The 14,629-nt window shown below is 40.8% G+C and overlaps 1 protein-coding gene across 1 annotated transcript in view; it reads left to right on the top strand.

The window, feature by feature from the left end:
* Positions 1–14,629, top strand: part of LOC309819341 (uncharacterized protein C10orf67, mitochondrial) — a gene marked incomplete at both ends in the record, with an annotated part of 104,434 nt that overhangs the window by 21,191 nt on the left and 68,614 nt on the right. The window contains 3 exons of the mRNA XM_082649438.1: positions 3,261–3,381; positions 9,932–10,075; positions 11,990–12,064. Of these exons, the coding sequence (XP_082505564.1) occupies positions 3,261–3,381; positions 9,932–10,075; positions 11,990–12,064 (340 nt within the window). The remainder of the gene's footprint in view (positions 1–3,260; positions 3,382–9,931; positions 10,076–11,989; positions 12,065–14,629) is intronic.

Here is a 14,629-nt window from a genome sequence, read left to right as displayed (position 1 = left end):
TGCTTTAAAAAGTACATTAAAATTTTTTTATCATAATTGATCATATGATTCATCCATTTCTATAGTTCAGTACAATATTATACATATTTAATTTTAACATAGTGATTATAATTTAGTAGTGGTTTTCACAAGTTATTTTCAAAAATGGTTATAGATTTTAGATAGACAAAGCCTTAAATATTGGTGATCTTTTCAGTTAATTGCTATATCTTAGTTTTTTTTGTTTTTTTTAAGGAATTGAATACAACAAGCATTTATCAAGAGGATTTTATGGGTCAGGTACTTGTCAAGGACTCTGCAGTGTGTGAGATCTTACCCTCCTTACAAGCTAATATGTTTGCTTGTTACTGTTTCATGGCTGTTGGCAGACGACATGACTCCTGGGTCAGAGACAAAGGGCTTCATCATGGCAAAAGCAGTATTAGTGATTCATGTTTATTTGCATTGATTCCCCATGCCCCCTAAGTTCTATGAGGGTGTCACAAAAGACCTACCATGGATGCCTATACAGTAGTGAGTTGTATTCAAGGAGAGGATCCCTGAGCTTGGGGGGTTCACCACTTCTGCAGTAAGGAGTAGCAAGCGTGCTTCTTGGCAGGGGAAAGACATTACCTCATCCTTCAAGGTTGCTCACTGCACACGCAACTCGGGAATGGCCCAAGGAAAGAGTGATCAGGGCCTTTGTATTCTTGGCATGCCCAGAAAGAACATGCAGGGACGCTTGGGCCAATGGAGATTGCCTCTCCCAAGGTACTGTGTTAGTGAGAAAAAAATAGCCTCCTAAAATGAAGTAGGCCAAATCTAAACTACAGTTTTTTGTGGGAAAACACTAGAAATTTTAATTGAAATTGAGATGTACAGCATCACGGATGCTCCCTCTGCTTTGAATAATGCTGCTGACTAGGTCTGTCATCAGTATAATATTGATGGGTGTGTGGAAGGTTAGTTGAAAATTTAGTGGGATTAGTTGAAAATCATTACAGTGTAGTGAATATCAAAATCTAAAAAAATTTAAATTTAGCCTTTCTTGGTTGAATATTGCTATGCTTTTCTAGTTTTCTCTGTATATGATTTTAAAAACTGTGATATTTTCAAAACATAGTGGTGATAGCAACAACCACTGTCACAGCACCAAAAATGGATAACATTTCGTGAAGGCTTACTGTGTGACATACACCATTCAAAGTACTTCTCAACTCACTATCCTGACAATAACTCTATGAAATAGATACTATTTATTTTGCATAAGAGGAAACTAAGGCACAGAAAGGGTAAGTAATTTACATAACGTCACATCGAATATCAGTTAGGATGCTTTCAGCTACAGTTGACAGAAACTCTGACAAATTGTTGATTTATTATATGACATTCCAGGAAGACCAGAAGTGTGATGGGTTTCAGAGTTGAGTCAATGGCTAAACAAAGTCAGCAGTCGAAATTATTTCCATCTTTTTTTTTTTTTTTTTTTTTTTTTTTTTGCGGTACGCAGGCCTCTCACTGCTGTGGCCTCTCCCGTTGCGAAGCACAGGCTCCGGACGCGCAGGCTCAGCGGCCATGGCTCACAGGCCCAGCCGCTCCGCGGCATGTGGGATCCCCCCAGACCGGGGCACGAACCCGCGTCCCCTGCATCGGCAGGCGGACTCTCAACCACTGCGCCACCAGTGAAGCCCTATTTCCATCTTTTTAAAAGCTCGTCATCTGTGCGCTGGCTCTGCCCTCTGGCTGGCCCCTCTTGTGGTCACCAGATGACTGTGCCAGTTCCTGGCCTCATTTCCACACGTGGCAATGTCCAGAGTCATAGAGGAAGCCTCTCCCTGGTGCTTCTGTGTCAAAAGCTTTCCCACAAGCCCCCGACAGATCTTTTCTCCCGTCACACTCACCAGCACTGAGTCCCACACCCCCCCCTAAAATATCTGACCAGAAGAATGGGATCACTGTGGTGGGCTGAGACCAGACGAGGGTTACCCTTGATACTGGGAATATGATCACCCTCCCCTGAGTTCCATGGGAGATAAATCTGAGGCTCTGCCAGCGGTAAAAAGAGAGGGCTTGCCAGGGGGTGCCCCCATCACGGTCTGCCCCACCTGGTCAGCAGACAAGTGAGGGGTAGAAACACAGACACTCTGTCTACAGAGCCTGCGCTGAAGAGTCTGGGAATTCTGCTTGAGCTTTCACGGCTCTCTTTTTTCACCTGACATTTTAGAAACCAATAGCTGTGGTAAGTTTGGTCAAATTGACAGAGAGAGTACATCCAGAAAACTGGCCTTCTTGTTACAGTTTGAGATGCCCGTAGTTAAAAGTCTGTAGGAGGACATTACAAATACTTGCTCCTAGTTAGATTTTTTGGGGGGAATTCTGTTTAAAATCAAATACAGTACAGTGGTGTGATTACCTTAAAGAAGAAGTTCTCAAATGTTTTGGTTTCAGGACCTCTTTACAGTCTTAAAAATTATAGGGTCCCTCAAAGAGCTTTAGTTTATGTTATATTTATTCAGAGTTACCACATTAGAAATTTTAAAGGAGAGACGTTTAAAATAATGATAAACCAGTTCTGTGTTAGTATAAATAATGTATTTTGAAGAAAAACGAACTCTGTTTTTCAAAACAAAAACTTTAATGAGAATAGTGTCATTGTTTTACATTTTTGCAAGCCCTCTCAATGCCTGGCTTAATGGAACATAGCTGAATTCTCCTGTCGGCTTCTGCATTCAATCTGTCATCCAGTCACATAACCTGTAGCCTCTGGAAAACTCCACTGAACACTTGTGAGAGAATGATAATGGAAAAGGCAAATAGAATTTTAATATTGTTAGGAAAATAATTTTGACCTGTGGATTCCCTGAAAGAGTGTCCTGGAACCTCCAGGGGTTCCTCAGACCACACTTTGAGAACCTCTATCTAAAAGTAATTTTGCTTGCTATGCCCGTGCATAATTTATAATGGCTTCAAGCAGAAGCACACATAAAACGCAAGTAAGATATTAAAAGTAGGCTCATAAATTGGTCATGTCTCAGAAAATGGAAATAAGATGAGTATCAGTGGAGCCATGTGCTCGTGTCCAGAGAATCTGATAATCCAGCAGTCCTGGGGAAAACCCCTAGTCATGAGCAGATAATTCAGTGGTTTCCTCACTTCACCAGTCCTCTGAATCTGTAAAATATGATTTGCATGAAATATGCTCCCTAAATATATTTTTAAGGAAATATCTACTATATAAACCACAGTTAATCTCTCCTTCCTCCCTTTTTTTTCTTTTTCAGATTTAACATTTCAGATGATTTGAAGGTCGGCTTTTTCAGCACAGACCATGCTACTCAAACGGATTCCAGTGAGATTTTGCCATTAAAAGAGTTGAGTTCATCTACACAAAAGCTAGTGCAGGTAAATCTGGATTTATTTTGAAACTTCTGAGATAATTTGTGGGTACCGTTTGCCTTTATGTCTTTCCTTGACAGAAGTGAAATGATTAGCATTTTAAAAAATTAATATCTTTTACACACTGAGTTGGATGACAGGTGTGTTTTTAAAATTATTAGTATAGGGGCTTCCCTGGTGGCGCAGCGGTTGAGAGTCCGACTGCCGATGCAGGGGACGCGGGTTCGTGCCCCGGTCTGGGAGGATCCCACATGCTGCGGAGCGGCTGGGCCTGTGAGCCGTGGCTGCTGAGCCTGTGCGTGCGGAGCCTGTGCTCTGCAGCGGGAGAGGCTACAGCAGTGAGAGGCCCGTGTACCACAAAGTAAAATAAAATAAAATTATTAGTATAAACTACTACTTCATTTGTGTCATATTTATGTCATGCTCATATATGTTAACTTGTTTAGTGAAATGTTTTCTTACTCTCTTTGGAATTCTTTTGACATCTGTGAACATTTACTATTTACGATATTTTAAAAAATTACAAAATATTTTTGGCATATAGAAAAATGTCAAGAATAATATACCGTAGTGAATAACTGTGTCACCCATGGTCAGGGAGGAAGAAATTTTCCTCTGTCCCTCTAGGTTCTTCTGGCTGGTCTAAGAATTAAATTGACATGAGACAGATTAACAGGAGAAAATCCAACAAAAATTTAATAGCATATATGTGGGAGAGACCCAGGAAAACTGAGTAACTTGCCAAAATAGCCAAAGCTCTCACCTTCAGCCAAAGACAGAAGAGGATGTTGAGGATAGTGGTTTGGGACTTTGTAGGAGAGGAAGACAATTCACATGAAGAAGGAAAAGCAAATATTTGGTAAACAAATGTTTGCAGGACCATGCAGAGACAGTGGGACACAGAGACGAATTTTAACTGACTTTGCTAGGTTCCTCCCAGTCTACACAGCTAGTGCATATTATACTATAGTTATCTATGGTGCTAGCTCCCTTCCTGGAACAGGTCCTCTATCTGCATTCTTCTAGGAAGTTATGGGGAAGGTCAAAGTTTCTTCCTGAGTCCTTGGGGCCTTAAAAATAATCAGCCTAAATAAATCCTCATGCCAAAGAGACACAATTTGAGGTGGCAGATTTTGCTCCCCTGTACTACCATACAGCTTTTTCAGATCTCCGTATTCTATCAGATTTCCTTTGGGGCTTTAAAAAAATTTTTTTTAAATTTTATTGAAGTATAATTGATTTACAATGTTGTGTTTATTTCTCTGTACAGCAAAGCTTTGGGGCCTTTTCGATTGTAAAGAAACAGAACATTTCATACACATTAGATATCAAGAGTTATTATTAAAAGTCCTAATCAATAAAACTGTGACATAGGGTGGCATACTACTACAAATACTTCAGGTTGCTTTGCTTCTGTTTTTTCACTTAACAACATAACTTGGAAATCATTTATGTACGTTGGTACATAAAGAGGTTCCTCATCTATTTTACAAGTACATTGTATCACAAACTGGCATCATTTATTTAGCTATCCTCCTACTGATGGACATCATTTTGGTTGTTTCACATCTTTTACTGCAATGAATAATTCTGTACATACTCACATGCCAGTAAAACTGGGATGTAAATTCTTAAAAGTGAAATGTCTGAGTCAGAGGATGCATGCATTAGTCATTGTGAAGGATGTTGCCAAGTTGCCCTGCATAGAAATTATACCAATTTACACTCCCACTTTTGAGGATGTCTCTTTTCCCACTTACGTCCCAATTTATTGTCTTCTTTTATGCCTTCAGAAAAGTGTTATAATTTTATTCCTTTGCAACTAGCATCTAAATGAGTAAGTTCCGGTCAGTAGAATTTAGGTGGAAATATTGGGTGGCCGCTTTGGGCAACCTTTAAGGCACAGTTCCGATGCACTGTCTGCCACTTTACCTCTTCCTCATCCTGTCCCTCTTTCCTTCCTCTCTTTCTTTCTTGCCCTCCTCTTTTTACTTCAGTGCCTAGACCAGGGATGCTACCAGTTACACCATGATTTTGAGGTATACAGAAGACTAAGAAGATAGAAGGATCTTGGGTCATTTTCACCACCTAGTGAAAGAGAAGTAAACCTACCTCTCTTTTATGCTTCTGTTATTTGGATTTTTTAATATAGTTGAACCAAAATCTGATGCAATATGCTTAAATCAGATTAAGGATGTTTATTTCAAATTAGTGAGAGACATTTTTTTAAAAAAAATCACGAATGGCTGGATTTGAATGCTTTTCATGGATCTGTTGAGATGGTCATACAGTCATATGGTTTTTCTCCTTTATCTGATGATGTGAAGAAATTCGAGTTTTTGATAGTAAACCTGGAACGAACCCAACTGGACTATAATATTTCCTTTTGCATTGCATTATTTGCTGTTAATTTACTAAGGATTGTTTTCCATCTATGTTCGTAAGTGAGGTTGTCCTATAATTTTCTTTTCTCCTTATGCTGTTGTTCAGTCTTGGTAGCAAAGTCATAGTATTGTCATAAAGTGAGTTGGGAAGTGTTCCCTAGTCTATTCTCTGGAATTACTGGCTTGAGATTGGAAGTATCTATTTCTTCAGTGTAAACTTGCATGTAAAACAGTCTGTGCTTATTTTTACTGCTATTGTTTTGTTATGGTTATATTAAGGTTTTCTTAAATCTTCTTGGGTCGTTTTGATGTTATATTTTTCTACAAAATATTCAAATTGTTGGTTATGGTGTTGATTATTGTCTTTGCATATCGTTTTTAGGTCTTTATCGTATCCGTAGTTATATTTCTTTTAAAATTCTTAATATGGTCTTCATACCTCCTCTTTTTTCTTGATGAATCCTGACAGTGTTATCTATTTCATTAATTTTTTTCAGAGACCCTACTTCTGGATTTATTAATCCTTTCTATCATATCTTTATTTTCTAGTTCATAAATGTCTTTTCTTATCCTTATTAGTTATTTATTTATGTGTTTTTAAAATATTTATTTGTTTATTTTATTTGGTTGCATTGGGTCTTAGTTGCGGCAGGCGGGCTCCTTAGCTGCAGCTCAGCAGCTGCTTAGTTGTAGCATGTGGGCTTCTTAGTTGTGGCATGCAAACTCTTAGTTGTGGCATGCATGTTGGGACCTAGTTCCCTGACCAGGGATCAAACCCAGGCCCCCTGCATTGGGAGCTCAGAATCTTATCCACTGCGCCACCAGGGAAGTCCCTCTTATCTTTATTATTTAATTCCTCCTACTATCTTTGGGTTTACTCTGTTTTTCTTTTTCTAATTCCGTGAATTGGATCTGGGTATTAGATGGAATGTCATATAGCTCCATGTACAGACAGTGCAACTATATTGACTTAACAGGAAGTCTTGGGTTAGAATATCTGGAGTTACAAGTTAGGGCAGTAGCTCCCTGATGTCATCTGTGTACCAGATTCATTTTATCTTTTCACAGGTCCATCATTAGTGCATGGATTTTGCTATCATATTTCTGACTTCACAGTAACAAGATGGCTGCTCCATTTCCAGCCTCCATCTGCATTTCACAGAGGAAGGAGAATAGGGGAGCAGTGGAATGGAGTGGTGGTAGCTCTACTAAAAAAGCAAAAACTTTCCATCGAAAACCCCAGCGTATTTATCGTTAGCCTTAACTACATCACATGACCCCTTTAACTGCAAAGGGTTCTGAAGGCGTGAGTATATTGGCGAGGCACATTACTGCCCTGACAAAGTCATGCTTCTCTCAGTAAGGAAGGACCTGTGTGATGGACACGGGGCTCTTAGCTATCCATGCCTACAGGTCATTCATTTTGAGGCTCCCTCTTTCCTTTCACAAGCATTTAAAGACAGTATAAATGACAATATTTAAGGCAATATAGTCCTACTAATTACTTCTTTAACGTCATCCCACAAATTTTGAGATGTAGTTTTTTTATTAGTATTTAGATTCAAGTGCTCCAATTTCCCATTTATTTTGTTGGCCCATTGTTTAATAAGAAGTTGGTTAGATCTCCACGTGTGCTCTTTAGTTACTGTTATGTTGCTGAGTTTTAACTTCAGTGCTTTGTTGTCAGCGGACAGTCTTTGTGAGATGAATTATTTGGTCTATGTTGCGACCTGTCCTGAGGCTTTGTGTGAGGTCAGTCTTCATTATTGTGCCATGGAAATGAGAAATTAAAAATAACCTGTATTTGTTGAGTGTGTGTATATACATATATGTATATATATTCACACACACATGTACATGTGCGTATATATACATATATGCACATACACATATTGTCCATTTTGTTCAATATTAATATACCTATATTAACATTCTTCGGGACATTGTTTGCCTGGTAAAACTTTCTTATTTCTACACTGACCTCAGTTCTGTGTCATTGTGTCTTAGGTATGTCTCTTGTAAACTGATCCATGGGAGTCTTGGGCCAGTACAAGTTTTTTTGACCATACCAGGATTCCTGTCCCTCCCTTCTTCAGAACAAGCCGTCCATATGGGGCTGGATCTCCTAAAGGCAAAGTCATTTCATCTTGTCCCTGGAATTTAAGGAATTCTTTAAGCTTTCACTTGCTCTAGAATTTTTTTTCATATTTCTTAAAATAGTAACCTTCATAAGTTGACAACATGGTATAAAGAAGGAGTCTGAGTCAGTCACTACTCTGTTCAAATCTGGACCTTCCGCTTACCGGCCACGTAATGTTGGACTAGTTAGTCACTTAACCTCTCAAAGTCTTGATATCCTCAACTGCAAAATAAAACCTCCCACATAGTATCAGGATGCTAAAACCGAGCTTCTTCCCAGGGTGCTAGTAGCCAGGTATCAAATTCCAAAGTGAGTGTAAGATCCCATTTGCAGAATTTACGAAGAGAATGTTACACATCAGATCAATGACTCTTAGCTCTTTAATCAGACCAAGGATAATAAAAACGGGGATCAGGAGGTGAAGGGGAAAAATTGCCGAAGGAATTTCTTTAGGAAACACTGTTGCCGTGCTCTTTCTGGGGGAGGGGTAGCGGAAGGGCTCTTCCTCGGCTCAAAGCCGGTAAGGCAGGCTTCCGTGGAACTTGAAATGTGTTTGCTGCTATTGGAAGACTAAGAGGACCGGCGCCGATTCATGTGCAAGGAAGCTAATGTGGGCTGGGGCTAGAAGGGGGAGCGGCTGAGCTGGGATCAGTCTGCACTGCCAGAGTTGCCGGGGTGAGGGTTGTGTGATTGTTTCTTGTGGACCACATGTGGCCTCTGAGAAAAAGAGAGAGAGCGCCAGCTTGGGGCCATTCTGGGTCCTCTCCAGTTGACGGATTGAGAAGGACAGAGGGCCCCCAACAGAAGGGAGAAGAAAGGGTGAAACTCTAGATTCATAGGGCCCGAGGGCGGAGTAGCAGTGAACACCTGGAGTAGAGAAGCAGCTGCTTGTCCCTGTGCATCCACAGGAGAGAGGGTACCTGCAGCGGGAACCTCTAGAGAAGCTGTGTTGGTGCCCGAGGGAAGAAGGGTCGTCCTCCTGTCCTACCAGACCAGGGTGAAGCCCCCCGCCAGGTAGGAACGGCCGTGTCCCTTTATCCCTTCTGCCTTGTCTGTGGTGGAGAAGCAGCTGGGGTGTGGGGGGAGGAGGTAAGAGGGGAGAGAGCTCAAGAGTGAATCCCACTCTTTTCCTTAAAGACGTGCAGCTGCCAGCTACTGCCCTTGGCCTGGAGTGCAGGGAGCAGCCTTACCTATGAATGAAGTTGGAAGTGTCACATTCTAAATGCTACTTTCGGGCTGTGTTTTGAGTGGTGATGGGACTTTCTGTTCCCAAGAATGAGTAGGAATTGCTTACAGTTTCCATTCAGGGCGAGGGAAGATTACCTAGTGAATACATTTTATTTTTTATTTTATTTTTTGAATTAAATATTTATTTATTTTGGGCTGCATTGGGTCTTAGTTGAGGTGTGTGGGCTTCTCTCTACTTGTGGCTCGGGCTCCAGAGTGCATGGGTTCTGTAGTTGTGGTGCACGGGCCTAGCTGCCCTGTGGCATGTGGGACCTTAGTTCCCTGACCAGGGATGGAACTCACGTCACCTGCATTGTAAGGCGGATTCTTAACCATTGGACCACCAGGGAAGTCCTAGTGAATACATTTTAAATAGACAGTGGGAGACAAAAATACATTGAGTTTGGATGATACCAACCAGTTCTTAGTCAACACATTGGTTATATATTTAAGTACTTGGCTAGTAAATTCACAACAAATGTTGATTCTTGCCCATTTTTCCTGATCTGAAAATCACATATTGAAAATTATTTTTTCAAACGTTTTTTGATTCATGGCAAAGGATAACTTACTCTGTATGGGAGGAAACTGCTGGGAACCTCCTCTCCCTTCGTCCATCAGCATGTATTAGTTTAGCAGATTAACTGGAACCCCCAGTGTACATGACTTTGGAGAGGTAATCTTCAATTCAGGACAAGCCCCTGACCAGGTGCCCAAGTGATCTGCCCAGACCAGGCCAGGTGCTAGAATCTTTACACAGAGGGCCCTTAACTCTCTACAATAACGTATGTTTTTCCATTTTTAGATTATTAAATCTCTTCAGGTGGATTTTGGGTTCCTCAAACAATTGATTCCACTGAAGTTTGAGGACCGTCTTAGAGAGGAATCTTGCAGACTTTTCACTTCTCTACATGACAGGATCCTGACAATCGAAAAACGTTACCAACAGGTAGAAGTTCTCTCATTTCCTCTGTTTCGTATGTGGATTAATTTTATGTTTAGATGTGTAGATACTACAGTTTTTAGCTTAGCAACTTATGAGGGCAATTTAATTTGTATGTGTTGTGTATCATGTGATGACTACATAAAGCTGTATGGTACCTATAGCTTTACTATGTGCAGAAACTTTTGTGAGTACCCTGTGTATGAACTCATTTAAGGCTCATGACTAACCTAGGTACAAAGTAGGTACAATTATTATACCCCTTTTACAGATGAGGAAACCAAGGCACAGAAAGGTTAATTCACTTGCTCAAGGTCACCATTTAAAAAACCATCAGGGTTTAGGTTCCAGACCAGAGAGTTTAATGCTTGAATTTCAGCCCTTAACTACAGTTTTATATGACTTGTGTTTTAATGGCTCCGTAGGAGCCAAAGACATGAAAACTCTGCTGCTCTGAGGAATTTCCTAAAATCTTTGATCAGGTTAGCATATTTATCTGTCATTAAGAACAGGCATCAGTGTTATTTTTCTGTTATAAAACAAAACACCCACGTGTTGTTGACCCCACCATTCAAAGTACCTTTTAATGCATTTCCTCTTTAAATCCCTCAACAATCCCTAAGTGGAAATCCTCTCATCCCTGCTCTGCAGATAAGGAAACTGAGCCACCAAGGTTAAGTCACTTGCTTAAAGTCAGACAGATAGTAAGTGGCACAGTAACAGTGAAATCCAATTCTGCCTGACTCTAAAGCCCATTGGTGGTTTACACTCCATGCTAGAATCAAAATTCATATCAGAATCAAGAGTATTTTTTAACATCTTTATTGGAGTATAATTGCTTTACAATGTTGTGTTAGTTTCTGCTGTATAACAGTGAATCAGCTATACATATACATATATCTCCATATCTCCTCCGTCTTGTGTCTCCTTCCCACCCTCTCTATCCCACCCCTCTAGGTGGTCACAAAGCACCGAGCTGATCTCCCTGTGCTATGCGGCTCCTTCCCACTAGCTATCTATTTTACGTTTGGTAGTGTATACATGTCCATGCCACTCTCTCCCTTCGTCCCAGCTTACCCTTCCCCTGTGTCCTCAAGTCCATTCTCTACATCTGCGTCTTTATTCCTGTCCAGCCCCTAGGTTCTTCAGAACTCTTTTTCTTTTTTTTAGATTCCATACAAGAGTATTTTTTTAATGTACTATCTTTCATTGTTATCCATAACAGATAGGATCAAATAATTTGATTAATCAGAAAGTGACTCTAGTTTGTGGATTAGTGGCCCTAGATTTCTTTCCATGAGCATAATTCATCCAAAAATACCAGGACCAGAAGAGGATGTGAACTCCAAATAGATTTCACTATTTTATTTTATTTTTAATTAATTTTTATTGGAGTATAGTTGCTTTATAATGTTGTATTAGTTTCTGCTGTGCAGCAAAGTGAATCAGTTATACGTATACATATATCCACTCTTAAAGAGTTCCTTCCCATTTAGGTCACCACAGAGCACTGAGTAGAGTTCCCTGTGCTATACATTAGGTTCTCATTAGTTATCTATTTTATACATAGTAGTGTATATATGTCAATCCCAATCTCCCAACTTATCCCATCCCCCGATTTCACTATTTTATAAGCAGTTCTAAGACATTAGAAAGACTATGATATGGAAGATGAGAGAAAACGTTCACATCATCTATTTATTTTATCCATATGAGCTCTCTATTGCTTTTGGTTCAGTGTAAGTGAAAATGGAATGTGTTGTATTAGCTGTAAACATAGGGGAAATCATTATAAAGTGAAGTTTTTGAGAGAGCATATGATTTGAATGATGGTTTTATACTGAGCCCCTCCCTTGTAGGTGTGAGAGTTGCATTTGGAAATCCATTGTGGTGCTTGTTGTATTTATTTTTCATTTGCAGAATGAGGATACCTTAAGAAAATGCTACAATCAGCAGCTGGCCGATGCCATAGCTACTATCAAAGGAATGTACCAGGTGAGTTTTGAGTGCCATCGTGGGTGAAACCAGCTTGATATCTTGTGAGTGCCCAGGGTGGGGCTCACCGTGGGTTCCCAGTCAGCGATTATAGCTTTGAAGGTCTAAGATTGTTCATGCTTACTTTAAACTGACCAAAATAACACTTTATGGTGACAGATAGAACTTTTCAGAAACTGAAAAATTCCAGTCTGGTATCTAGTCCACCTGGGCAAGCGATGCAGTATTCCAGAGTTTGTTTGGTGAGCATGCGGTTCGATAGAAGGAGGTCAGGGAGTCTCAAGAGAAGCTTCATCAGGTCTGTAGTAAATCCCAGGGAACAGTCTCAGATCCTCAATGGAGTAACTTTTCTAATGATGGGGACGCGATCTATCTTCCAGACACCATGCTTCCTTCTCTTGATCATTTCCAGTCATTATTTTTTCATCTTAGCGAGGACCTTGTGATGCTTTTAGTATTTATAACTATAATCTTGTCTTTCATTGCAGTATATTTCCATAAAGCAATATTGCTTTCTTTACAGCAAATCGTGCTTTGATTGCATACCTCTTTTTCATGGTACTGAACACCTTTGATTTAATTATGGGATTGCTTGTTACGTGTCTCTGTTTTGTGCTGGACTGTAAGCCTTACAAGGGTAGGGACGCTTGTCTTGCGCACCGCCATGCCCTGCCTCTTAGCGCTGTGCCTGGTACACAATTAGCAATCAGCTAAAAATTGCTAAGTGAATGGAGGTTGCCTGAACTTGTGGGAGATACTGGTGGTTCCACTGTCATTCTTCCCCTTCCTTTTTTTATTAGCAGAAGCACTTCTTACTATGAAGCCAAAATGCTAGATCCTTTCTCAGCTTCTTTTCCAGCTATGGCATGAACAAGGGCAAGTTCAGGTCCAATGTGACCTGAAAGTAAGTTAACTGTGAGGTTTAGAAAGGAGGTTCTTCTTCTTTTTGGCTGTGCCTTGCAGCATGTGGGATCTTACTTCCCCTACCAGGGATCGAACCCCTGCTGCCTGCAGTGGAAGCTCGGAGTCTTAACCACTGGACCGCCGGGGAAGTCCCTATTCTTTTTTTTTTTTTTAATTAAAAGAGACTCAAGGGAAAATATACCCCTCTTTTTCTTTGTTTGACATTATTATGTCTCCTTCTGATGCTTGGAATTGCTGCAACCAACCTAAAAGCAAGGAGTGGGATACTTAGGATGTGCTAAGGGTAGCAGACTAGAAAAACAGAAAGCACTGGGGTCCTTCATGACATCACCGAGCAACTAACTAACTCTGGACTTGCCCTGCCTCTGGCCCTTTTATGTCATGAGACAAAAACCCCCTTAGAATTTAAGCCACTGTTAATTGCCTGTTCAGTTACCTGTGGCTAAAAATATCCCAGAACCTATTGCCCTGTCAACAGCCTCTGTGACTCTGGGCCAAGTTGTGTTTCCAAAGGTGACCCTGACACTGTCTCCCACTCACCTGCTCTTCCGCAAGGTTACCTTGCTTCTTCCTCACCCAGAGGTGGAGCCTAATTCCCCATCCCTGGATCTGAGGGGCCTCCGTGACTTGGTCATAAAGACAGAATGTGACGCTGCATGACTTCGAAGGCAGGGACAAAAGAAGTCTTGCAACTACATCCTATGCTCTCGGGATGTTTGCTCTCTGGATTCTCGCCTTCCGAATCCAGCTGCCATGCTGTTAGGAGCCCAAGCCATTTGGAGAGTCTGCATGTGGGTACTGGGGCCATTGGCCCAACTGAGCCCAGCCTTCAAGTCATCCAGCCCCCAGGCATTTAGTCTTGCCATCTGGGGTCCTGGCAAGGAGCAGGAGTGTGCCATCCTGCTACTCCTGTCCTAATTCCTTAGTGAGTGACCATGAGAAATAGTTGTTTTATGCCACTAAGTTTGGGGAGCAGGGTTATGCAGCAATGACTAGATAGCTGGAATGGTATCCTTACGCTCACATCAATAAGGGATTTAACTGCATTTGTTGGATAAATTCCTTCCGTAGTGGTTCTGCCAGCACACTATAGCATCATGGTTAGGAGTTAGCATAGTGTATGTTTTAATACAAGGACTTGGGAGTCAAACTACTGCTTTCGAATCCTGGCTCTGCCACTTAATTGCGTGTGACCTTGGGCAAAATACTCACCCTCTCTGCCTCAGTTTCTTCATCTGTCCGATGAGGATCATATTAGTACCCAGCTCATAGGCCTGTTTTGAGGATGAAATGAACTGATCCTTGTGAAGCAGTTACAACAGTGTTGGGCACATGATAAGTGCAGTCTAAATGTTTGTGAAACAAATAAGCTCTTATACAAATTCATGACACTCCTTGGTGTTGGTGTCTTTTTCTGGCCCTTTATTATCCTGTGTTAGTGTTTAGGCTTACAGTTTTCTGTCCACTGACCACAGATTTCAGATATAGTAAAGTGCCCTGAAGATATCTGTAATCCTTATCAATTTTTATTATGTTGAGGCATATGAAATTGCCATTTGCTCTTACAGTTCTGTTCTGAACATTCTTGTACTGTCTCAGGTACACATGTGCAAGAGTGCTTTTAAAGTATGTTTGTAAGAG

The sequence above is a fragment of the Grampus griseus genome (assembly GCF_964374135.1).
Source record: "Grampus griseus genome assembly, chromosome: 2".
Taxonomy (NCBI): domain Eukaryota; kingdom Metazoa; phylum Chordata; class Mammalia; order Artiodactyla; family Delphinidae; genus Grampus; species Grampus griseus.
Note: the sequence above shows the minus strand (reverse complement) of the source record. Positions and strands in the feature narration are given on the sequence as shown.